At 39.7% G+C, this 20,713-nt stretch overlaps 1 protein-coding gene and 1 long non-coding RNA gene across 4 annotated transcripts in view; one reads left to right on the top strand and one right to left on the bottom strand.

The window, feature by feature from the left end:
• Positions 1-16,260, top strand: part of LOC129928139 (uncharacterized) — a 58,408-nt gene extending 42,148 nt beyond the window's left edge. The window contains exon 3 of the long non-coding RNA XR_008779753.1: positions 14,561-16,260. This is a non-coding gene — a long non-coding RNA (uncharacterized LOC129928139). The remainder of the gene's footprint in view (positions 1-14,560) is intronic.
• LOC106053172 (ubiquitin-like domain-containing CTD phosphatase 1) overlaps positions 1-20,713 on the bottom strand; it is a 108,084-nt gene that overhangs the window by 58,955 nt on the left and 28,416 nt on the right. For all 3 annotated transcript variants that reach the window (XM_056040928.1, XM_056040919.1, XM_056040935.1), the window contains exons 3-6: positions 16,329-16,414; positions 13,303-13,418; positions 880-978; positions 325-461 (exon numbers count right to left, since the gene is read on the bottom strand). In XM_056040928.1, the coding sequence (XP_055896903.1) occupies positions 325-461; positions 880-978; positions 13,303-13,418; positions 16,329-16,414 (438 nt within the window). The remainder of the gene's footprint in view (positions 1-324; positions 462-879; positions 979-13,302; positions 13,419-16,328; positions 16,415-20,713) is intronic.

Below are 20,713 nucleotides of genomic sequence, written 5' to 3' on the forward strand. Positions count from 1 at the left end.
TGGAAGCAGATCTGAAGCAGCTTGGGGTTAGGGCGTGGAGACGAAAGGCCCAGGAGAGATCTGAATGGAAGGATGTGTTAAAGCAGGCCAGAGCCCTCCATGGGCTGTAGCGCCACTGGGATGGATGGATGAAAAATGGCTGGCTCCTCTACCACCAAAGAAAAAGCCACCTTTATCTGTGATATATGTGGACTGAAGTGTCTCCCCAATAGTCATATGAAAGGGTGCTCTATAGTCATCCTACAACTGAAGGAGGCCAACAATAATGGCAACATGAAATTTCCTTAGCTATAGGCCAAATAACAGATGTATAAATATACTTACTTCGATAGCACCATATTTTGGTGTGAGTACAGAAATCATTGCATCACAGTCTAGGTAAAAACAAATCTTGTAGTCTCGATGAGAAGACACTCCAAGAAGATTTAGTTTTGTTTCAATCCACTTCATGCCAGTAGCAGCTATAGAAATAATTTAAAAAAAAGCATTGCCCTTAAATTCTTTGGAGTAATGAAAATTATTTGAAATTATTGTAGAACTTTTAAATTATTTTTCTCAATGTTTTTCACACAAGATTCTCCTGAGAAAAATTTTGTTTTTACTCTTTTTCCAAATGCACAAACAAATAGAGCTTTTCCCTTTTACATTTTAGTCTTACATAGAACAATTTGTTTAGCATTCCTAACAGTTGGCTTGGTATTACTTTAAGTGTCCCTGGTTGCAAGAAATACAAGCTAAAATTTTAAATAAATTATTGAAAGAAAAAAAAATTAAATAATTTAGTAATTATTTTTAGTTAACAAAAACTAATTATATCATTCAATTTCATTGAACTCAATTTACTCAAATAATTTAGATAAGAAAAAAATCTTGACTTACACCAAATGACAATATCATATTTCTTATATGCTTCAGTGAGAAACTCGTGCAAATATGGGCGCATCAATTCACTGGCTTGCTCAGCGGTAGATCTATGATCTTTTTTTTTTTAATTAGATGATAAACATTACAAAAGTTACTGACATAAAATAAAATAACTTAGTCAATCAAGTCTTGCTGAAAGAGAGACGATAATTTTGAAACTCAGAAATTCTTTATAACACATAAAAATAATCAGAAATAAAAACATAAAGATGCAAATATAAATAGAAAAAAAAATTAAAATATAGAAAATTAGTGATGATTTGAATCTCCATCCATTTACTTTTTTAAAAAGATAATTAGCATTTATAAAATTGTGTGGCCTAATCTTGTTTTAACTTTGGTACAATAACATCCATTTTTAATATATGATGTCATGACGAGTGTCCACACATTCTACATATCTGCACTTCAGTGTAGTTAGCCATGGGTAATAAGAATACAACATGGTACAGTAGAATGTAGAAACAGCTTTTGCTTCTTAAAAGTTTAACTCTTGAAAGTATTAAATATACAAAGATCAAGTGGTAATTAATATTAATTTTAATCCAAAAGCAATAAATGTAAGGAACAGTGCTAGATCCACGACTGTTTCTAATTGAAATAAATAATCTACTGATTGCGTTTGTCCTGGATTTTTTGCAAATTACAAGTTCTGTATTGAATTTTAATGTAATAAAAATCAATTCTGATGTAAATCTATTTTCTGTAAAACCAAACAGGGTGCCTGACATTAGTTGGGGAAAGGCATTTGGTCATTGTGCTGTCCACATGGCACCATTATTAACTGTGGGCTACAGAAATAGATTACCTCTGATTTGATTTGATTTTAGGCACATCGGCACAATTTACCCTTAAGGACTACTCTCTCTCTAAACAACAAGGGCCAGATTCTATAGTGATATCATTAAAATCAAGGTCTATTCACAGTTAAAATAGTAAAGGTAGTAAAAATTTAATTATTTGGTAAAAATCTAATGTAAATAGTACATGTTCACTAATTCATATATCAGATCTTCGTAGATAACCCCACTTCCCGGATAAAGCCCAGTACCTTCCCAGGGTCGACATTATCAAATAGTGTTTTTAAATTAGTGGCTCTAAAATATTTCGCCCTGACATCCTGGTATCTGGGGCAATCAACGAGGATATGTTCCACGGTGAGGCGAGAGTCACAGTACTCACAAAGCGGGGGCTCCTCTCTCTTCAGTACAAAAGAGTGAGTGATGTAGGTGTGGCCAATCCTAAGTCTGGACATGGTCGTGCTACCACGCCTTGTCAGACCTTTAGATGTGGGCCGCCACCTGACATCCGCCACAATCTGCCTGAGCTTACTGTGAGTCTCAGCCTCCCATTGGTTCTGCCACTCTCGATAGATGGCAGAGGCAATACTTTGTCTCATGTCCGAGTAGGGAATTTGGGTTCCTGACACCGCATGATTTAGGGCTCAAAAGAGTGCAGGTTTTGCTTATTTCATGAATATAGACCTATAATAAGTCAGAATCCTGAAAGGTAATGACATGCTATCCCCCCCCCTTTTTTTTTATTTATATATGAGTTCTGGTAATAGCACAGGGTGCCACTTTTCGATTTCTTTCCTAAAGACATTTTTTAAATTTGACATTTGTGTAATATACGAACTAGCTAAGTGTCATACTTTAATATAACAAAAATCATGTTAACATCTTAAGCTTTATTACGCTGAATGACGAAAATAACTACACACATAGTAAAGATCAAGACACGGAATGTGGTCAGTACAAACTCTAACATGAATCCACCAATGTAAACAAACACTAGGGGCGACAATAGATATAAACAAATTCACGACACTAAGATACTTTTAAAAGATATATTTTGAGAAATTGGGTAGGGGTGATTTGGGTGACACATCTCGCATTGACGCAGGTATATTAAACAAATGAAGACAAGACCAGCACCAAGCACTAGTCGTTGGCGTCATGCATCTGGCCATCATCTCCTTGGGACTGGTCATTACCTGTGACACCTATCCCGCCCCCTCTCTTCTCGGCACATTTCACTCCTTGTATATACTCTTTCCTCCACCCCTTCCCTATCTCACAGGTAAGACGATAATCTTTTCTAGCACTCCATTTGACATCCCTAGGTGCGAATTTGTAATCCTTAATCTTTAATTCCGAGAGCGGCCCAAGGTCTACCCCTCTCTTTCAATCTCTTCGCCCATACGTCTTTATAAGCTTGAGTAGTTTGGACCATTCACTAATCATTTTTCCAGCACGCTGACAGACTAGAAAAACTTTGGCCATTTCATTCTATTATATTTTAACTGAAAACCTGTGGCAGTCTATATAAACAATGGAAAAAGTCCAGTCGAAGCGAGGAATTAAAGACAAAATTTCGCATGAAGGGTATCTCTATGTTTTTGACAGGTTTAGTGCAGACCACTCTAAAAAGTTCTGGCGATGTGAACTTAAAAATGAATGTAGAGCTCGTCTCCACACAGATGCTGTAAACAACGAACTTGTTCTAAATCAACTAGGCCAGCACAGCCATGGATGTGATGCTGCACAACTTCAGGCTGCCTCTATTTTAACAACAATTAAAAAAAGGGCTGTATCTTCCATAGAGATCCCATCTTGTATCATAAACAGCGCTCTAGGGGAACTTTAGCGGCAGTGCATGCAAAATTGCCTAAGAAAGACGCTTTGCGTAAAGTAATTCAGCGTAAAAGAAACGAAATTCAAGGAGCTCCTCAACAGCCTGAACATAGGTCAACTTTGACTATTCCTTTAGAATACCAAAACTACATAGTTTCACCTGAGCTGACAGAAAAGTTTCTTTTGTATGACTGGAGAAAATGACAATAAAGAATTTTACTATTCGGTAAGAATCAAATGGCAGTTGGAGCAGTCAAATGAAAAAGCTTTACAATGGATGGGGCATTCAGAATCTCCCCTCCTATATTCTCACAGATATACGTTATTATGGTAGAAAGAGGTGGTTTTGTACTGCCTGTCCTATATGATTTTTTTGATTTGAGGCACATCGGCACAATTTAGGCCATGTCGTGCCTGCAGCCCCTTAAGGATCCCTCTCTCTCTAAACAACAAGGGCCAGATTCTATACAGTCATATCATTAAAATCAAGGTCTATTCACAGTTAAAATAGTAAAGGTAGTAAAAATCTAAATATTTGGTAAAAATCTAATGTAAATAGTGCATGTTCACAAAATCATAAATCAGATCTTCGTAGATAGCCCCACTTCCCGGATAAAGCCCAGTACCTTCCCAGGGTCGAAATTATCAAATAGTGTATTTAAATTAGTGGCTCTAAAATATTTCGAGGATATGTGATATGTTCCACGGTGAGGCGAGAGTCACAGTACTCACAAAGTGGGGGCTCCTCTCACTTCAGTACAAAAGAGTGCGTGATGTAGGTGTGGCCAATCCTAAATCTGGACATGGTCGTGCTACCACGCCTTGTCAGACCCTTAGATGTGGGCCGCCACCTGACATCCGCCACAATCTGCCTGAGTTTACTGTGAGTCTCAGCCTCCCATCGGTTCTGCCACTCTCGATAGGTGGCAGAGGCAATACTTTGTTTCAGGTCCGAGTAGGGAATTTGGGTTCCTGACACCGCATGATTTAGGGCTCTCTTTGCTTCTCTGTCTGCGGCTTCGTTTCCCTCAATGCCAACATGGGAGGGGACCCAGATGAAGGTGACATCCCTACGGTCGGCTGTTATTTGGTCCAACAGCTTCAGGCTCTTATGTACCAATGGGATGTAAGTCTTCATCCGCCCCAAAGGTTGCAATGCAGATTTGGAGTCGGAGCAGATTATAAATTTCCTCCTTTCTGATGCTTTAACGGCCATAAATGCAAGCGATATTGCGTGCAATTCGGCCGTAAAGATGGAGCAGCCATCGGGGAGTCTACGGGAGATTGTTTTGTTCCGAAAGGAGCAGGCACACGCAACCTTTCCATCCATTTTGGATCCGTCTGTGTAGATGGTGCCACAATCTCCGTAGCTCTCCTGCAGTTCCTTAAAGTGGACTTGTAGTAATCTTGGGTCTGTATTTTCTTTTTTGAAATTAAGGAGGGATAAATTTAATTTGGGTTTATTCATTAGCCAAGGAGGATTCTGAGGGGTTTCTATTTTAGAGATTTGGTCAATGGGTGGGGTTAAATTTTGGATGGGTTCTCTCATTCGAAGGCCATACGGCTGTATGACGTTAGGCCTTCGATTGTATAATTCTACCTCTGTGGGGTTAAATAATTTGATTTTTTTTTATTTTTGATTTGAGGCACATCGGCACAATTTAGGCCATGTCGTGCCTGCAGTCCCTTAAGGATCCCTCTCTCTCTAAACAACAAGGGCCAGATTCTATACAGTCATATCATTAAAATCAAGGTCTATTCACAGTTAAAATAGTAAAGGTAGTAAAAAATTAAATATTTGGTAAAAATCTAATGTAAATAGTGCATGTTCACAAATTCATAAATCAGATCTTCGTAGATAGCCCCACTTCCCGGATAAAGCCCAGTACCTTCCCAGGGTCGACATTATCAAATAGTGTATTTAAATTAGTGGCTCTAAAATATTTCGTCCTGACATCCTGGTATATGGGGCAATCAACGAGGATATGTGATATGTTCCACGGTGAGGCGAGAGTCACAGTACTCACAAAGTGGGGGCTCCTCTCACTTCAGTACAAAAGAGTGCGTGATGTAGGTGTGGCCTATCCTAAGTCTGGAAATGGTCGTGCTACCACGCCTTGTCAGACCCTTAGATGTGGGCCGCCACCTGACATCCGCCACAATCTGCCTGAGTTTACTGTGAGTCTCAGCCTCCCATCGGTTCTGCCACTCTCGATAGGTGGCAGAGGCAATACTTTGTCTCAGGTCCGAGTAGGGGATTTGGGTTCCTGACACCGCATGATTTAGGGCTCTCTTTGCTTCTCTGTCTGCGGCTTCGTTTCCCTCAATGCCAACATGGGAGGGGACCCAGATGAAGGTGACATCCCTACGGTCGGCTGTTATTTGGTCCAACAGCTTCAGGCTCTTATGTACCAATGGGATGTCAGTCTTCATCCGCCCCAAATCTTGCAATGCAGATTTGGAGTCGGAGCAGATTATAAATTTCCTCCTTTCTGATGCTTTTACGGCCATAAGTGCAAGCAATATTGCGTGCAATTCGGCCGTAAAGATGGAGCAGCCATCCGGGAGTCTACGGGAGATTGTTTTGTTCCGAAAGGAGCAGGCACACGCGACCTTTCCCTCCATTTTGGATCCGTCTGTGTAGATGGTGCCACAATCTCTGTAGCTCTCCTGCAGTTCCCTAAAGTGGACTTGTAGTATGCTTGGGTCTGTATTTTCTTTTTTAAAATTGAGAAGGGATAAATTTAATTTGGGTTTATTCATTAGCCAAGGAGGGTTCTGAGGGGTTTCTATTTTAGAGATTTGGTCAATGGGTGGGGTTAAATTTTGGATGGGTTCTCTCATTCAAAGGCCCAACGGATGTATGACGTTAGGCCTTCGATTGTATAATTCTACCTCTGTGGGGTTAAATATGGAGTCAAAAGCAGGGTTCGTGGGGTTGGATTTTAGCTTGACTATATACTGCATTGCAAGCTTTTTCATTCTTATATCCATGGGGAGTTCTCCAGCCTCCACATGGAGACTTGGGATAGGTGATGTACGAAACGCGCCGAGACAGAGACGCAGGGCAGCATTTTGTATTGGTTCCAGTATTTTTAGGTACGACTTCCTTGCTGCTCCATATATTATGTATCCGTAGTCTAGCTTGGATCGAATTAGACTCCGATAGAGCAGCAGCAAGGTATCTCTGTCAGCTCCCCAGTCCGTATGGCTGAGTACTCTTAGTATGTTTAATGACTTTGGGCATTTCTTCTTAAGTTCCTTAGTGTGGGGAAGAAAATTAAATTTGGAATCTAAGGTGAGGCCTAAAAATTTTGTAGTTTTCTCGACAGGGATCTTCTTTTTCTGTATAAATAGTTCAGGGTCTGGGTGGAGTCACCTTAGATTACAAAAATGCATACTAACTGTTTTGGAGTCTGAGAATTTGAAACCATTATAGTTTGCCAAACCCTGAATTTTGTTTAAACATAACTGTAATTTTCTTTCTAAGGTGTTCATGTTTTTCCCATAAGTGAGAATGACAAAGTCATCAACATACAAAGAGCACTCTATGCCAGGGGACAGCGCATTTATGATGCTATTTATTTTAATGTTGAACAGGGTGACTGACAGAATGCTGCCCTGGGGTACACCCATTTCCTGGTCATGAGTGTCAGAAGCGGAGTTGATCTTTCAGGAATTCCTCCACAAAACGGGGGAGGTGTCCCTTAAGCCCCATAAGCGCCAGGTCACGTAGAATGCCATGTTTCCAGGTTGTGTCATAGGCCTTTTCTATATCAAAGAATACAGCTACTAGATGTTCTCTTCTGAGTAATGCATTTCTAATATAAGCTTCCAGCCTTACCAGGTGGTCAGTTGTTGTCCGCCCCTTCCGGAATCCGCACTGGTACTTTGAGATCGCTTTATTCCTTTCCAGGTACCAGACCAGCCTACTGTTAATCATTCTTTCCATGGTTTTGCAGATGCAGCTTGTTAGTGCTATTGGTCGATAGTTAGCTGGGTCAGAGCCGTCTCTTCCCGGTTTAGGTATCGGTATAACTGTGGCTTTCCTCCAGCTGTTTGGGAAAGCGCCATTTTGCCACACACAGTTATAGACCCTTAGTAGGACTGCCAATGAGGGTTCGGGAAGGTGCTTGAGGAACTGGTAATGGATTTCGTCTTCTCCAGGAGCTGTGTCATGTGACTTGTCCAGCGATTCCCTATGTTCCTCAAGCGAGAAAAGTTTGTTGTAGTCTTCATTGTTCTCTGACCTGAAATCAATGGGGTGTCTTTCCTCCCTGGTTTTGACTTTTTGGAACTCTGGCGTGTAGTGTGCAGTGGATGATTTTTCTGCTATTGAGGATGCAAGGCAGTCAGCTATTTCTCTGGGGGAAGTGACAGTTCGTCCTTGGTTTTTCAAATGCCCTATTGCATTTGATTCTTTCCCTTTGATTCGCCTTACTGCCTTCCAAACCGCTCTAGCAGTAGTTTTAGCATCCAGACTGCCGACAAAACTTCTCCAGGAATTCCTTTTGGCTTACCGTATGGTTTGTCTAGCCTTTGCTCTAGCTATCCTGAATAGCTTTAGGTTTTCCTGGGAAGGGTTCTTTATAAATGCAGCCAGTCGTTTTTTCCTATCGCCAATAGCACTTTTGCAAGCTGTATCAAACCATGGTTTGCTAGGCCGTTTTGGATTTGCAGAGGTTAGGGGGACAACATTCCTGGCTATACCAAGTAGCTTGCTAGCAAAGGTATCAGCTGGGTTCTGTTCATCGAGGATATTTTCTGTGATGTCCTCAGTGCATCTTTTTTGGAATTGTTCCCAATCGGCCTTATTCAGTTTCCACCACTGAGGTCGTCCTAATGAAGGGAGATTGTTAGTAATGATGATTGGGAAGTGATCACTTCCCCGTAGATCATTGCTAACTGACCATTTAAAGTCGTCCAGAAGTCCGGGGACGCATACGGTGAGGTCAATGCATGTGAGTGATCCAGTTCCTGGGTGCAAGTAGGTTGGTGATGCATCATTAAGTATGCATAAATCACGTTGGAGGAAGATATCCTCCAGCATACGACCTCTTGTGTCGGTATTGTTGGATCCCCACATGGTGTTATGGGCATTGAAATCCCCAAGGATTAAATAAGGCCGGGGGAGTTGTTTCAATAGGTCCTCCATGTCTGTTCGGTTTAATGGAGCGCCTGGTGGTAGATACAGGCTGCAGCAAGTGATAACCTTGTGAAGGGTTATCCTAGCTGCTACGGCCTGTAGTGTGGTCTGTAGTTCTACCCTCTCATGGGGGATGCTATCCTTCACAAGGATACAGACTCCACCTGATGCTCTCTCTGCATCCTCAACATTCTTGCTGTAAGCACGGTAGCTTCGGAAGCTGATGCAATCTTTCAGAAATGTTTCCTGTAAGCAGACAGCTACAGGAGTCTCAGAGTCCATCAGTAGCTGCATTTCCTCGTAATTGGCCTTGAGGCCTCTACAATTCCACTGTACAATTCTGGAATCCATGGCTTATTCTAGATGACCTACTTGGAGCTATTTGGCCTTGGGAGGCCTCCGGAGGGGTTTCCCTTTATTCCAGTGACCTTGGTATTTTTATTCTTGGGTTTGGATGGAGAGGAGGACAACCCCCTTTTGGGGGAAGTCTTTCTCTCTGGAGAGGGGAGATCCCTCTGGTTAGAGCGGCGGTTATTTCCTCCTCTCTCACCTCGGGCATCCTCTCCGCTTTGATTTCTCCCCTTAGGGAGTTGGTCAACCTCTAACTCGGTAGAGGTTGGGGTGTCTGGCTGGGTTCTCTGAGGAGAACCTGTGTCAGACATGATGTCTCCGGGTTCTCCCGGAGTATTGGTTTTGACATGCTGCTCAGTCTCCATGCTCTCATCAGCGAGCACAGAGAACCTGTTCTTTAGCATGACAACAGGGCTTTCTTGTTTCTTCAGAGGTGTGTTCTTTGGCGGTGTTTTCTTCTGAGTTGGAGGAGGAGGAGGGGGTGGTGGGGTCAATGTGTCCGTCTGTGTGGCTATGGATCTTCCTATCTTAGAAACAGCCTGGGCGTAGGTCTTTGTCAAGCCGAATTGGCCCTTGGGTAGGGCCAGTACAGCCAATTTCGCCTGGCTGAAGGTACATCCATTTCTTGCCTTGTACTCCTGCACGGCAACCTCCTGTTTCCACACAGGGCAGTCCTTGGAGTAGGCTGAGTGGCCAGCTTGACAGTTTGGGCATTTGAACTGGGCTGTGCAGCCCTTGTCCTCATGACCCTCTCCAGCACATCTGGCACACACAGTGTTCCTCTTGCAGACTGCCGCGCCGTGTCCATAACCCTGGCACTTGAAGCACCTCATGGGGTTAGGTATGTAGGGCCTCACTGGAACTCGTAGGTATCCTGCCTTCACATACTCTGGCGGTGTCCTAGTTCCGAATGTGAGGATAATAGTGGCGGTTTTGACCTCCTCACCCTCCCTGCGCCTGGTAATGCGCCGGGCATGGGTGACTCCTTCAATGCCCTCCACTATTTCCTTCTCGGAACATTCCAGTAGGTCCCTAGAGCTGATTACACCTCTGCTGGTGTTCAGACTCTTGTGTGGCATGACTTCCACTTGGAGATCACAGAGTCTTCTGCATCTTAAAAGCCCATCAGAGTGTGTCTTGCTGTCTACTTCTAAAAGGAGTTCCATTGATTTGTGTAGCTTAGATACACTCTTGGGCTTTCCCACTACTGACTTGAGTCCCTTATAGATAATAAAAGGGCTCAACTTTGTCAGGCTTTTACCCTCCTCTGTGCACCTAACCACCAGAAATGATGGCCAGGTGGCACAGCTTTTTGGAACCTCCTCTTTTTTATTATCAATTCGACGTTTCTTGCCCAGACATAGGTCTGGGGCAAGTAGTTTTGTGTGTGTTTTTTTGTCCATATATATTTTCTTGTTAGTTCGGCACCTGTGCTCCCCACCCGCCATCGAGTCCAACAAGGGGACGGGCCATTCGGATGTCCAGAATGAGCCCGCCAGGGCTACACAGGTGCTATACTCAGTCAGCTGCTGCATCGGACATGTGTCCGATACAGCAGCTCCCTGATTGACCCTCCAGCCACCGCCCTCCAGCATAGGTCGACGACCTATGCTGGTAGCTCGGCATGACCAGCCGGTTGACCCAGAGCGGGCCATCTGGGTCTCAGGTCTAGGGGAACTTGGAGCCAAAGTATTGTGTTGTTGTGGTTTATCCTTAGATAGCCACCACTCAAACACCAGGATCTCTTTATCCCCCCTTACCCGTCGCAGTCCACGGCAAACGGACTGGTCTAGGACGTAGTGAGAATTTAAAGTTAAGGAGACAGTGTGATGATCAATGGCAGACTTAGGAAAAGAGGAGGCAGACACAATGATAGAAAAGAAGTAGGGCACTTTTGAGCTCCAAAAGTGCTAAGGAAAGAGGAGCGCAGTTTAACGTCATGTCTCGGGACGGAGGGATAAGGAGACAGAGTGATGATCAATGAAGGCAGACTGAGGATAGAAAAGAAGTAGGACACTTTTGAGCTCCAAAAGTGCTAAGGAAAGAGGAGCGCAGTTTAACGTCGTGTCTCGGGACGCTAGATGACCTCTACAATCTGCCCAATAGACCCAATGGTCTGAGAGGGGAACTTTACTTTTACTTACCTTACACTTCTACAAATCTATTTCTATGAATAAACAAATTATGTGTTGCTTAACAATAATGATAATTTTATGTATAATCCAAAAGGAAATTTATCTAAAACATTATTGAGAATAACTGCATATGGTTCTAGTTTCTGATCAATTTCACAGGCAGAAACACTTCCCAATCAGCAAACCTTTTAGTACATTTGGGGATAGCATGGCCCAGAGTTAAACAACTCAAAAAGCAACGTCATAATACAAAGAGAACACTCAGGGGAATTTAGAATCAATTGAGGATTAAGACAAGGTGACGCACTTTCCTGCATGCTTTTCAATTTAACACTGGAGAGAGTTATAAGAAATATAAACATACACACGAGGGGAACTATCACTAACTACTTCAGGAGAGTCATTGGTTAATATGCACGACTAAATGCATGACGCGTAGGACGTAATCATCTTCTTTTTTGAAGTAACGTCTGTATTATATAAGATAAGAAGATAAGAAAACACGGGTCCACAACCAACAGGGACGATATACAGCCAACCTCTACAATACCTTGCTTATGCCGATGACATTGCCTTATTGGGTAAAGAAACCTCTGACATCGCTAGAGCCTTCACACAACTAGAAGAAGCATCTCGACCAGCAGGACTTGAGGTCAATGACAGTAACACCAAGTACATCGCAATGACAAGAGACAATCAAACAGAGGGACAACATATCAAAATCAAAGACCACAAATTAGAAAACGTCCAAACTTTCAAATATCTAGGAAGTACTATTAATTTAAAAAATGACCTACTAACAGAAATAAAGGAAAGACTAGCAGGAGGCAACAGGGCATTTTATAGCATCCACCATTTACTTAAGAGCAAAACAATTTCAAGGAAAACCAAGAAAATAATATACAAAACCATAATAAGACCAGCAGCAATGTATGGAAGTGAGACCTGGACACCGACTAAGACATCTGAAAATTTACTTAATACTTGGGAAAGAAAAATTCTTAGGAAAATCTATGGTGCCATACAGGATGAAACAGGGTGGAGGACACGCACTAACCATGAGATATATCAATTGTATGAAGACCCACCAATAGTGACGGAAATATAAAAAAACAGACTACGTTGGGCAGGTCACCTTGAAAGAATGTCAGACAACAGAGGAGCAAAAATCGTATACATGCAAAAACCAAAAGGCAGGCGACCCAAAGGCAGACCCCGAATGCGATGGATTGATGATGTGGAAGCAGATCTGAAGCAGCTTGGGGTTAGGGCGTGGACTCACATTAGGACATGCTTGCCTTGTGTTTCTGTTACCTCCTGATGCAGGACACACCAACACCTAATATAACTACTTCTTTTCTGACAGTATATAATGAAGCTGCAGATAATTGAATCACGTGACTTCACCAGATTTGAGGGTAATGTGGCCTGTGCCACGTGTGTTTGTATGTGAGAGAGGGTTGAAATGTCCACATTGGGCACAACTTGGGGATATAGACATTAGGTTTTGAAAAAGTTTAGGCACCACTCGTGGATATAGACATCAGGTTTTGAAAAAGTTTGATCACCACTTGGGGATATAGACATTAGGTTTTGAAAAAGTTTAGGCACCACTTAGGGATATAGATATTAGGTTTTGAAAAAGTCTAGGCACCACTTAGGGATATAGTGTCTGTTCCAGTTTCCTAATGTTTTCGTGAGTTGAGGGGTCCTAAACAGAGGGTGCATATTCTATTATTGGCCTAACCAAGGTTAAATAACATTTTAGTTTTATGTTCTTTTTTAAATTTATAGAAATTTTTTTTAATAAACCCTACTGCTTTGTTTGATTTTTTGATAGTTTCATCAATATGGTGATTCTATGACAGTTTTTCATTAATTATTATGCCTCTAGTGTATACAATATTTCCAGTGTCTGGATACCTTGTATTGACATTGCCTATTAACAAAACTTTTTTTATAGAATTAGATGTCACTAATCCAGCTAAGCAAACCATTACATCTGGTATAAGTCTAATTTCACTTGTAAAGTTGTGTTCTTATAATTTGCAATATGTAATCAGATCTGAATGCTGATTCTCTATTAATATTATAAGAATGAAAGACCTACCAAATAATGTGTAATCAATGTCTAAAACAAGGAGCTTTTTTCCATCTCGATGTTCATTTAGTATATTGATTGGATAGGTTTTAATTCGACGCTCAATTTTTGCCAAAAATTCTTCTCTGAAATAAAATAGGCAAAATGTTTATTTGAATATTGACAAATATTAAAACTTGAAATATTTAAATGTTTGTTTTCTTCTTTCAAGATAATTTTTAAATTACTAGCTAAACTTAGAAAAAACATGTCTTCTGAGTTAACTTCAATTTTAAAAGTTTAAAAAACAAAAACAAATAAGGGTTTAATTATTTATTATGTTTATTTCAGCTCTTATAACAATATTTAGAGCTTTTCATTGGACAAACTTAAAATTGATATGGATTTCCCAAAATGTCCCGTTTCTGACATAAGACAATTTTTTTTTGTCAAAAGATATTCAAATATATTTTTAAAACATTTAGCTTCTGTTTTTAGTTTTCTCATACAAACATAATACAATTTTAGTAGACTTCAGATAATTTAACAAGTTTAATGCTTAAATTTAATACGGTTCCTGGACATTTCATCCCCGGTCATTTCATCTTTGGTCATGTCATCCTCTGATCCAGCAAATAATTTTAAAAAGTATGATAGTAAGAATTTTTCATATATTTTTTTTACATGATAAAAGTGTGACACATTAAATAAAAATAGAATTGAATGTTATTAAAAAAAATATAAGCCTGTGCATGAGAGTTTCTCTGAGGGCTTGTATTGCTTGTATACCGGAGTGATCAAGATGTGCCTGCCTGTGATAGACCTACTGTTAATTACAGGGATTTATGTTTTTATAAATATATGGCTCCTTCTGTCTTGGAAGACTATGTATTTATAAATATACAGCTAATATATCTATATTAAGTGTATAGATTATGCCTTCAATATATGAAATTCATTGATCATCAGAAAATTAAAAAAAATTATAGCTTTTATATAGCCCTACTTTCATGCTTACAGCATGCTCAGAGCGCTAAGGTCCAATCTCATTTGTGGACCAGTGGGGGAAGGTGGTATCTGGGAGAAGGTTTACCGTGCTGCCTTTAGGTGCTTAATTAACACAACGCTGCCCGAGTTGGGTGTCGAGCCTCGAGTCCCCTTCATAGGTAGCCAAGACAAACCAAGTTCAAGCGTACTTAGCCTCTCAAACACGCTTCCCAATTAAACATTCATAAATTTAATGTTTGTTGTTTCATAATATAAATTATTGTATTTGTGTTAATTGCAGAAGTCAACAAATAAACAAAGGGAAAGATTTGACCTAGACAAGCTCCAGAACACCCAGATTAAAAAGAATTCCAACTATCCCTTCAAAATAGATTTGCTGTGCTACAACTAGATGAGGCAGAACAAAGAGTTGATAAATCTTGGCAAAATTTCAAAGAAATTATTACTGAAACAAGCAATAAAGTACTAAGCTTTAACCCTAAGAAGAAAAAACACTGGATTAGTGATGAGACATGCAAATTAATTGAAGAGAGGAAATGCGCTAAACAGGCAGTTAACCTAGCAAAAACAAGAAACCACAAGCAACAATCCAAACAAGACTACCAAGCAGTTTCACAATAAGTCACTAAAATGCTTAGGCAGGACAAACGATCATTATAACATAATCTGGCAGAACAGGCAGAACAAGCAGTAGGTAAAGGTGTTATAAAACAACTGTACAAAATCACCAAACTTCTTAGTACCAAAAAGGCAAATTGCAATGTCCCAGTCCGAGACAAATATGGAAAACTACTTTCTTCAATAAATGAACAGCTTGAAAAATGGAAAAAATATTTTCAAGAAGTGCTCAATTTGACTCAAACCACTAAATCCACCAAATCTAAATGCAGGACCAACACTAGACATAAACATGGAAGAAAAAACAAAAGAAGAAATATGGAATGCACTCAAATAAATGAAGACGGGTAAAGCAGATGGTATTGACAACTTACCATCCGAAGTCCTAAAAGAATGAGGAAGTGAGATAGTTGACCAACTGCACTAACTATTCAACAAAATTTGGTTAACAGAAACACCTCCCGGTGAGTGGAAATCTATCACAATGTGAGAAATGGCGAGGCATCACTTTGTTGTCAGTACCAAGCAAGATTTTCAGCAGAATTTTGCTTAAAAGACCAGATTCAGAAAAGGGAGATCTTGTGCTTGTAGAACAATGTGTCGAATGGCAATCTCTTCTTTAAGCAACATTTGTTGACTTTGGACTTTGAAAAGGCCTTTGATAGTACGGACAGATAATCTATCTGGACAGTAATGAGACATTACGGGATCCCAAATAAAAGAATAACAATAATTAAAAACCTTTATAATGGTTTCACCTGTCAAGTAGCCCACTGCAGCAAACTGTCAGATGAATTTCCAGTCACAACAGGAATCAAACAGGGATGTCACCACTCCTGTTCCTTCTAATATTGGATTGGGTCACAAAAGAAGCCTACTCTAATTTAGGGAAATGAATCCAATGGACTTTCACATCAACAGATGTATGAGAAATATCTTAAAAATACACTGGTATGACAAAGTAGAAAACACCAAACTGTGGGAGATAAGTGGACAGAAAAATATAGAAGTGCAGATTTTAGAGAGAAAGTGGAGATGGATTAATCACACACCCTTAGAAAAGATACCAACAAACAGAGCTAGAATGGAAACCTCAGAGAACAAGAGTAGAGGAAGACCAAAAACAACATGGAGACGCAGTATACTACATAAAGCAGAGAAGACAGGAAAGAGCTGGGAAGCCATGAAAAAACTAGCAAGAGACCATGGAGAGTGGCATGTTTTTACTGAGGCCCTATGTTCCACAAGGAACGCAAAGGAAAGATAATGATGTAGTATTCAGCACTTATATAAATGTCTTTACAGATTAATGCTAGTATAATATTAAATATATATTGGAAAATTGCATTGGCTAAGTTAAATGAAATAAAAATATATATCTAGAATTTTAAAAGCTGTTTCTTGTTAAATACATTTGAATTTAAAGTTACCTATTTTCAATTGCAATTTCTTCTTCTTCAATGTCAAAATCATTAATTATTTCAGGTACATCTGTAGGACTTTCAGAAAGTTTTTCCTGGATATACAAAAGATAACATTGTTAAATTGATTCATATTGTAGTTAATACATACATACATAATGAACAGCAGCACCAGGGACCAAGTTTTTTTAAATGAGCGAAAGTAGTGTATTAAATGCGACGAAAATAAGGGACTGTGCCGACCAATGCTCGAACCAGTGACCCTGGAATAGACAACACCGCCTAGCGATAACGATAACGCACTAAGCGAACTTAACCTCTAGTCTAGACCATCGGAATGTCCAAAAAAAATTCTTCTGGTCCAGAGACATTCCGCCCGTATGCAAATTACCACCCCAATGTATGTATCATCATTTGTTTCAGCACAGCTTAATTGCTAATACCCACTGAAGCTTCTTTATGTAATGTATTTATGTTGTCCACTTGTCAATATGAGAGATACCACAATTAAATAGAGCCATTGTTTGTCTAATACATGCCTAACGGCTGTCTGTGTTGGCTCTATTGAAGTTGTTGGTGAACGGATGTGGCGAGGTTTGGGAGGAGCTAGCTTGGGCATGTGACCATTGACCACGGGGGTGGTAATTTGCATACAGGCGGAATGACTCTGGACCAGAAGAATGTTTTTTGTTTTTTTTTTGGACATTCCGATGGTCTAGAAGTTAAGTTTGCTTAGTGCGTTATCGCTAGGCGGTTTTGTCGATTCCAGGGTCACTGGTTCGAGCCTTGGTCGGCGCAGTCCCTTATTTTTGTCACATTTAATTCACTACTTTCTCTCATTAAAAAAAACTTGGTCCCTGGTGCTGCTGTTCATTTATGTTAAATATGTATGTATCATCATTTGTTTCAGCACCTAGCTTCACTTCCATATTTACATATTGTAGTTAAGCACATATTAATCATGACTTGATTACAAAGTAACAAAAAATTGTTAACAGAGCTATATTAATATAACCATTATTCTCCACAGATGTGGCACATTATGCAATTTTTTTTTTGTTGAGAAGTTAAAAAAGTATTTCGTCACCCATGAGGCTGAAAGAGCTTTGCACAGTGGTTTTGTGCTTTATCATGTGGCTGGCAAGACCTATGTGAGCTGGGAATGTTCAGTTACACATTGGGCAAATTATTTCAGCTGGGGCTCATGTCAGTTGCTTTGATTTTTTCTCTGGCGCTTTTCATCTGCCAGCACTATTTTCTTGTCCTCTTCAATTTTAGCAGTCAGTTTTCACAGCGCAGTGCCACAATGCTCTATCAGGCATTTTCATCTTCCAGGTGACAGGGTCAATGTTGAGGGCTTTCAGAGATACTTTGAGGGTGTCTTTGAAACGTTTTCTTAATCCAACCTGTGATTGCTTTCCTTCCCTTCCCATTAAGGAGTCATTTAGGGATGCTTGAGTCTTCGATTTTGCAGACATGGCCTGCCCATTGCAATTGAGACTGCATCAGGGTTGTATGAATGCTTTGCAAAGCCATTATTTGGAAGACTTCTGTGTCTGGTATTTTGTCTTGCCATCTTACAATCAGCATTTTTCCTAGACATGTGGAAGTGACTCTGTTTTTTTCTTGGTAATTCGCAAGTCAATTTCATTATTGATGTTTCCATTTCAGGAGAGTGTACTGCCAAGGCAGGTAAATCTGTCAACTACACTTATATTTATGATTGGACCCGGGAAAGCTTTTCCTTGAGATGGCACAAATAAGACTTAAGTCTTTTTTGTATTAATAGTGAGGCCGAAGTTTGTACATGCTATGGAAAGTTACCAACGATGCTCTGCAGATCAGTTTTGGAGCAGGAATTTTGGGCAGTTGTCAGCAAATAACATGTCCTTTCTGTAGCTGAAGAGACTATTGAAATTGTGCAAACTTTTAAATATCTCGGTACGTGACGTTTTGGCGCAGGGGACGTTTTGAGGCTAGATATAATTTGACGATAATAAGCACGTAGCTTTTATAACAATGTTTATTTCACTCCAAAATAATATTGTATGTATAGTGGGAATTCTAACATCGTCCAGCGAATTAACTTTTTTTAAAAAAATATACAGGTTTTGCTTATTTCATGAATATAGACCTATAATAAGTCAGAATCCTGAAAGGTAATGACATGCTATCCCCCCCCCCCTTTTTTTTTATTTATATATGAGTTCTGGTAATAGCACAGGGTGCCACTTTTCGATTTCTTTCCTAAAGACATTTTTTAAATTTGACATTTGTGTAATATACGAACTAGCTAAGTGTCATACTTTAATATAACAAAAATCATGTTAACATCTTAAGCTTTATTACGCTGAATGACGAAAATAACTACACACATAGTAAAGATCAAGACACGGAATGTGGTCAGTACAAACTCTAACATGAATCCACCAATGTAAACAAACACTAGGGGCGACAATAGATATAAACAAATTCACGACACTAAGATACTTTTAAAAGATATATTTTGAGAAATTGGGTAGGGGTGATTTGGGTGACACATCTCGCATTGACGCAGGTATATTAAACAAATGAAGACAAGACCAGCACCAAGCACTGGTCGTTGGCGTCATGCATCTGGCCATCATCTCCTTGGGACTGGTCATTACCTGTGACACCTATCCCGCCCCCTCTCTTCTCGGCACATTTCACTCCTTGTATATACTCTTTCCTCCACCCCTTCCCTATCTCACAGGTAAGACGATAATCTTTTCTAGCACTCCATTTGACATCCCTAGGTGCGAATTTGTAATCCTTAATCTTTAATTCCGAGAGCGGCCCAAGGTCTACCCCTCTCTTTCAATCTCTTCGCCCATACGTCTTTATAAGCTTGAGTAGTTTGGACCATTCACTAATCATTTTTCCAGCACGCTGACAGACTAGAAAAACTTTGGCCATTTCATTCTATTATATTTTAACTGAAAACCTGTGGCAGTCTATATAAACAATGGAAAAAGTCCAGTCGAATTAAAGACAAAATTTCGCATGAAGGGTATCTCTATGTTTTTGACAGGTTTAGTGCAGACCACTCTAAAAAGTTCTGGCGATGTGAACTTAAAAAATGAATGTAGAGCTGGTCTACACAAAGATGCTGTAAACAACGAACTTGTTCTAAATCAACTAGGCCAGCACAGCCATGGATGTGATGCTGCACAACTTCAGGCTGCCTCTATTTTAACAACAATTAAAAAAGGGCTGTATCTTCCACAGAGATCCCATCTTGTATCATAAACAGCGCTCTAGGGGAACTTAAGCGGCAGTGCATGCAAAATTGCCTAAGAAAGACGCTTTGCGTAAAGTAATTCAGCGTAAAAGAAACGAAATTCAAGGAGCTCCTCAACAGCCTGAACATAGGTCAACTTTGTCTATTCCATTAGAATACCAAAACTACATAGTTTCACCTGAGCTGACAGAAAAGTTTCTTTTGTATGACTCTGGAGAAAATGACAATAAAGAATTTTACTATTCGGTAAGAATCAAATGGCAGTTGGAGCAGTCAAATGAAAAGCTTTACAATGGATGGGGCATTCAGAATCTCCCCTCCTATATTCTCACAGATATACGTTATTATGGTAGAAAGAGGTGGTTTTGTACTGCCTGTCTGTTACGTCTTCATATTGGATGAGACTCTTTAGACATGAAAACGACAAATCACAGTTTATAAATACTTTACTCTTTATTAATACTGAAAACACTTTCTTGCTCATATTCCTCCATTTTGGTTCTTCCTTTCTTTCAACACGCAATCGCACCATTTCACATTCACACTAAGATGCGCATGTAACACCCCCCCTGTTTAACAAGTTCGATGCACATCGAACGTCCAAAATACAAATCACTGAATATATTATCAGACTATTCCAAGTTAAAAAAATCGGTAACATATAAAACCATAATGTAATAACTAAACAAAATCAAACACAATGTCATGTTAATACCAATACAATCCCAACATGAAATAACAATTATATTCATCACAATAATAACTGTTATTATGAGCAATTGAAACCACTTCTGTTAACATATATCTATAAGTAATCATATTTCTATCAATACAACTCCCCACTCATAATTGTATGCCTGTACAAAACACCATCATTCCAGTCGTAATCAAATAGTTAACAAACAAAGTCTATCTTGCTCCATGCATATTGTAACAACAATATTCAATTCATTACACATATATTTATTCATTGTAGAATAGAACAATAAATAATGTCCATCATTCCTACCTTTTCTAATCATATCTATATAATTCTAACATTATTGACATGCCATCCTTTCCGCTTCCCTCCTTTGCAATGATGTCCCATTGTGATTCTACTACTTAATGATCTAGCTGTACTGTTTTCTAG

This window comes from Biomphalaria glabrata, chromosome 1, assembly GCF_947242115.1.
Source record: "Biomphalaria glabrata chromosome 1, xgBioGlab47.1, whole genome shotgun sequence".
In the NCBI taxonomy this organism is placed as follows: Eukaryota; Metazoa; Mollusca; class Gastropoda; family Planorbidae; genus Biomphalaria; species Biomphalaria glabrata.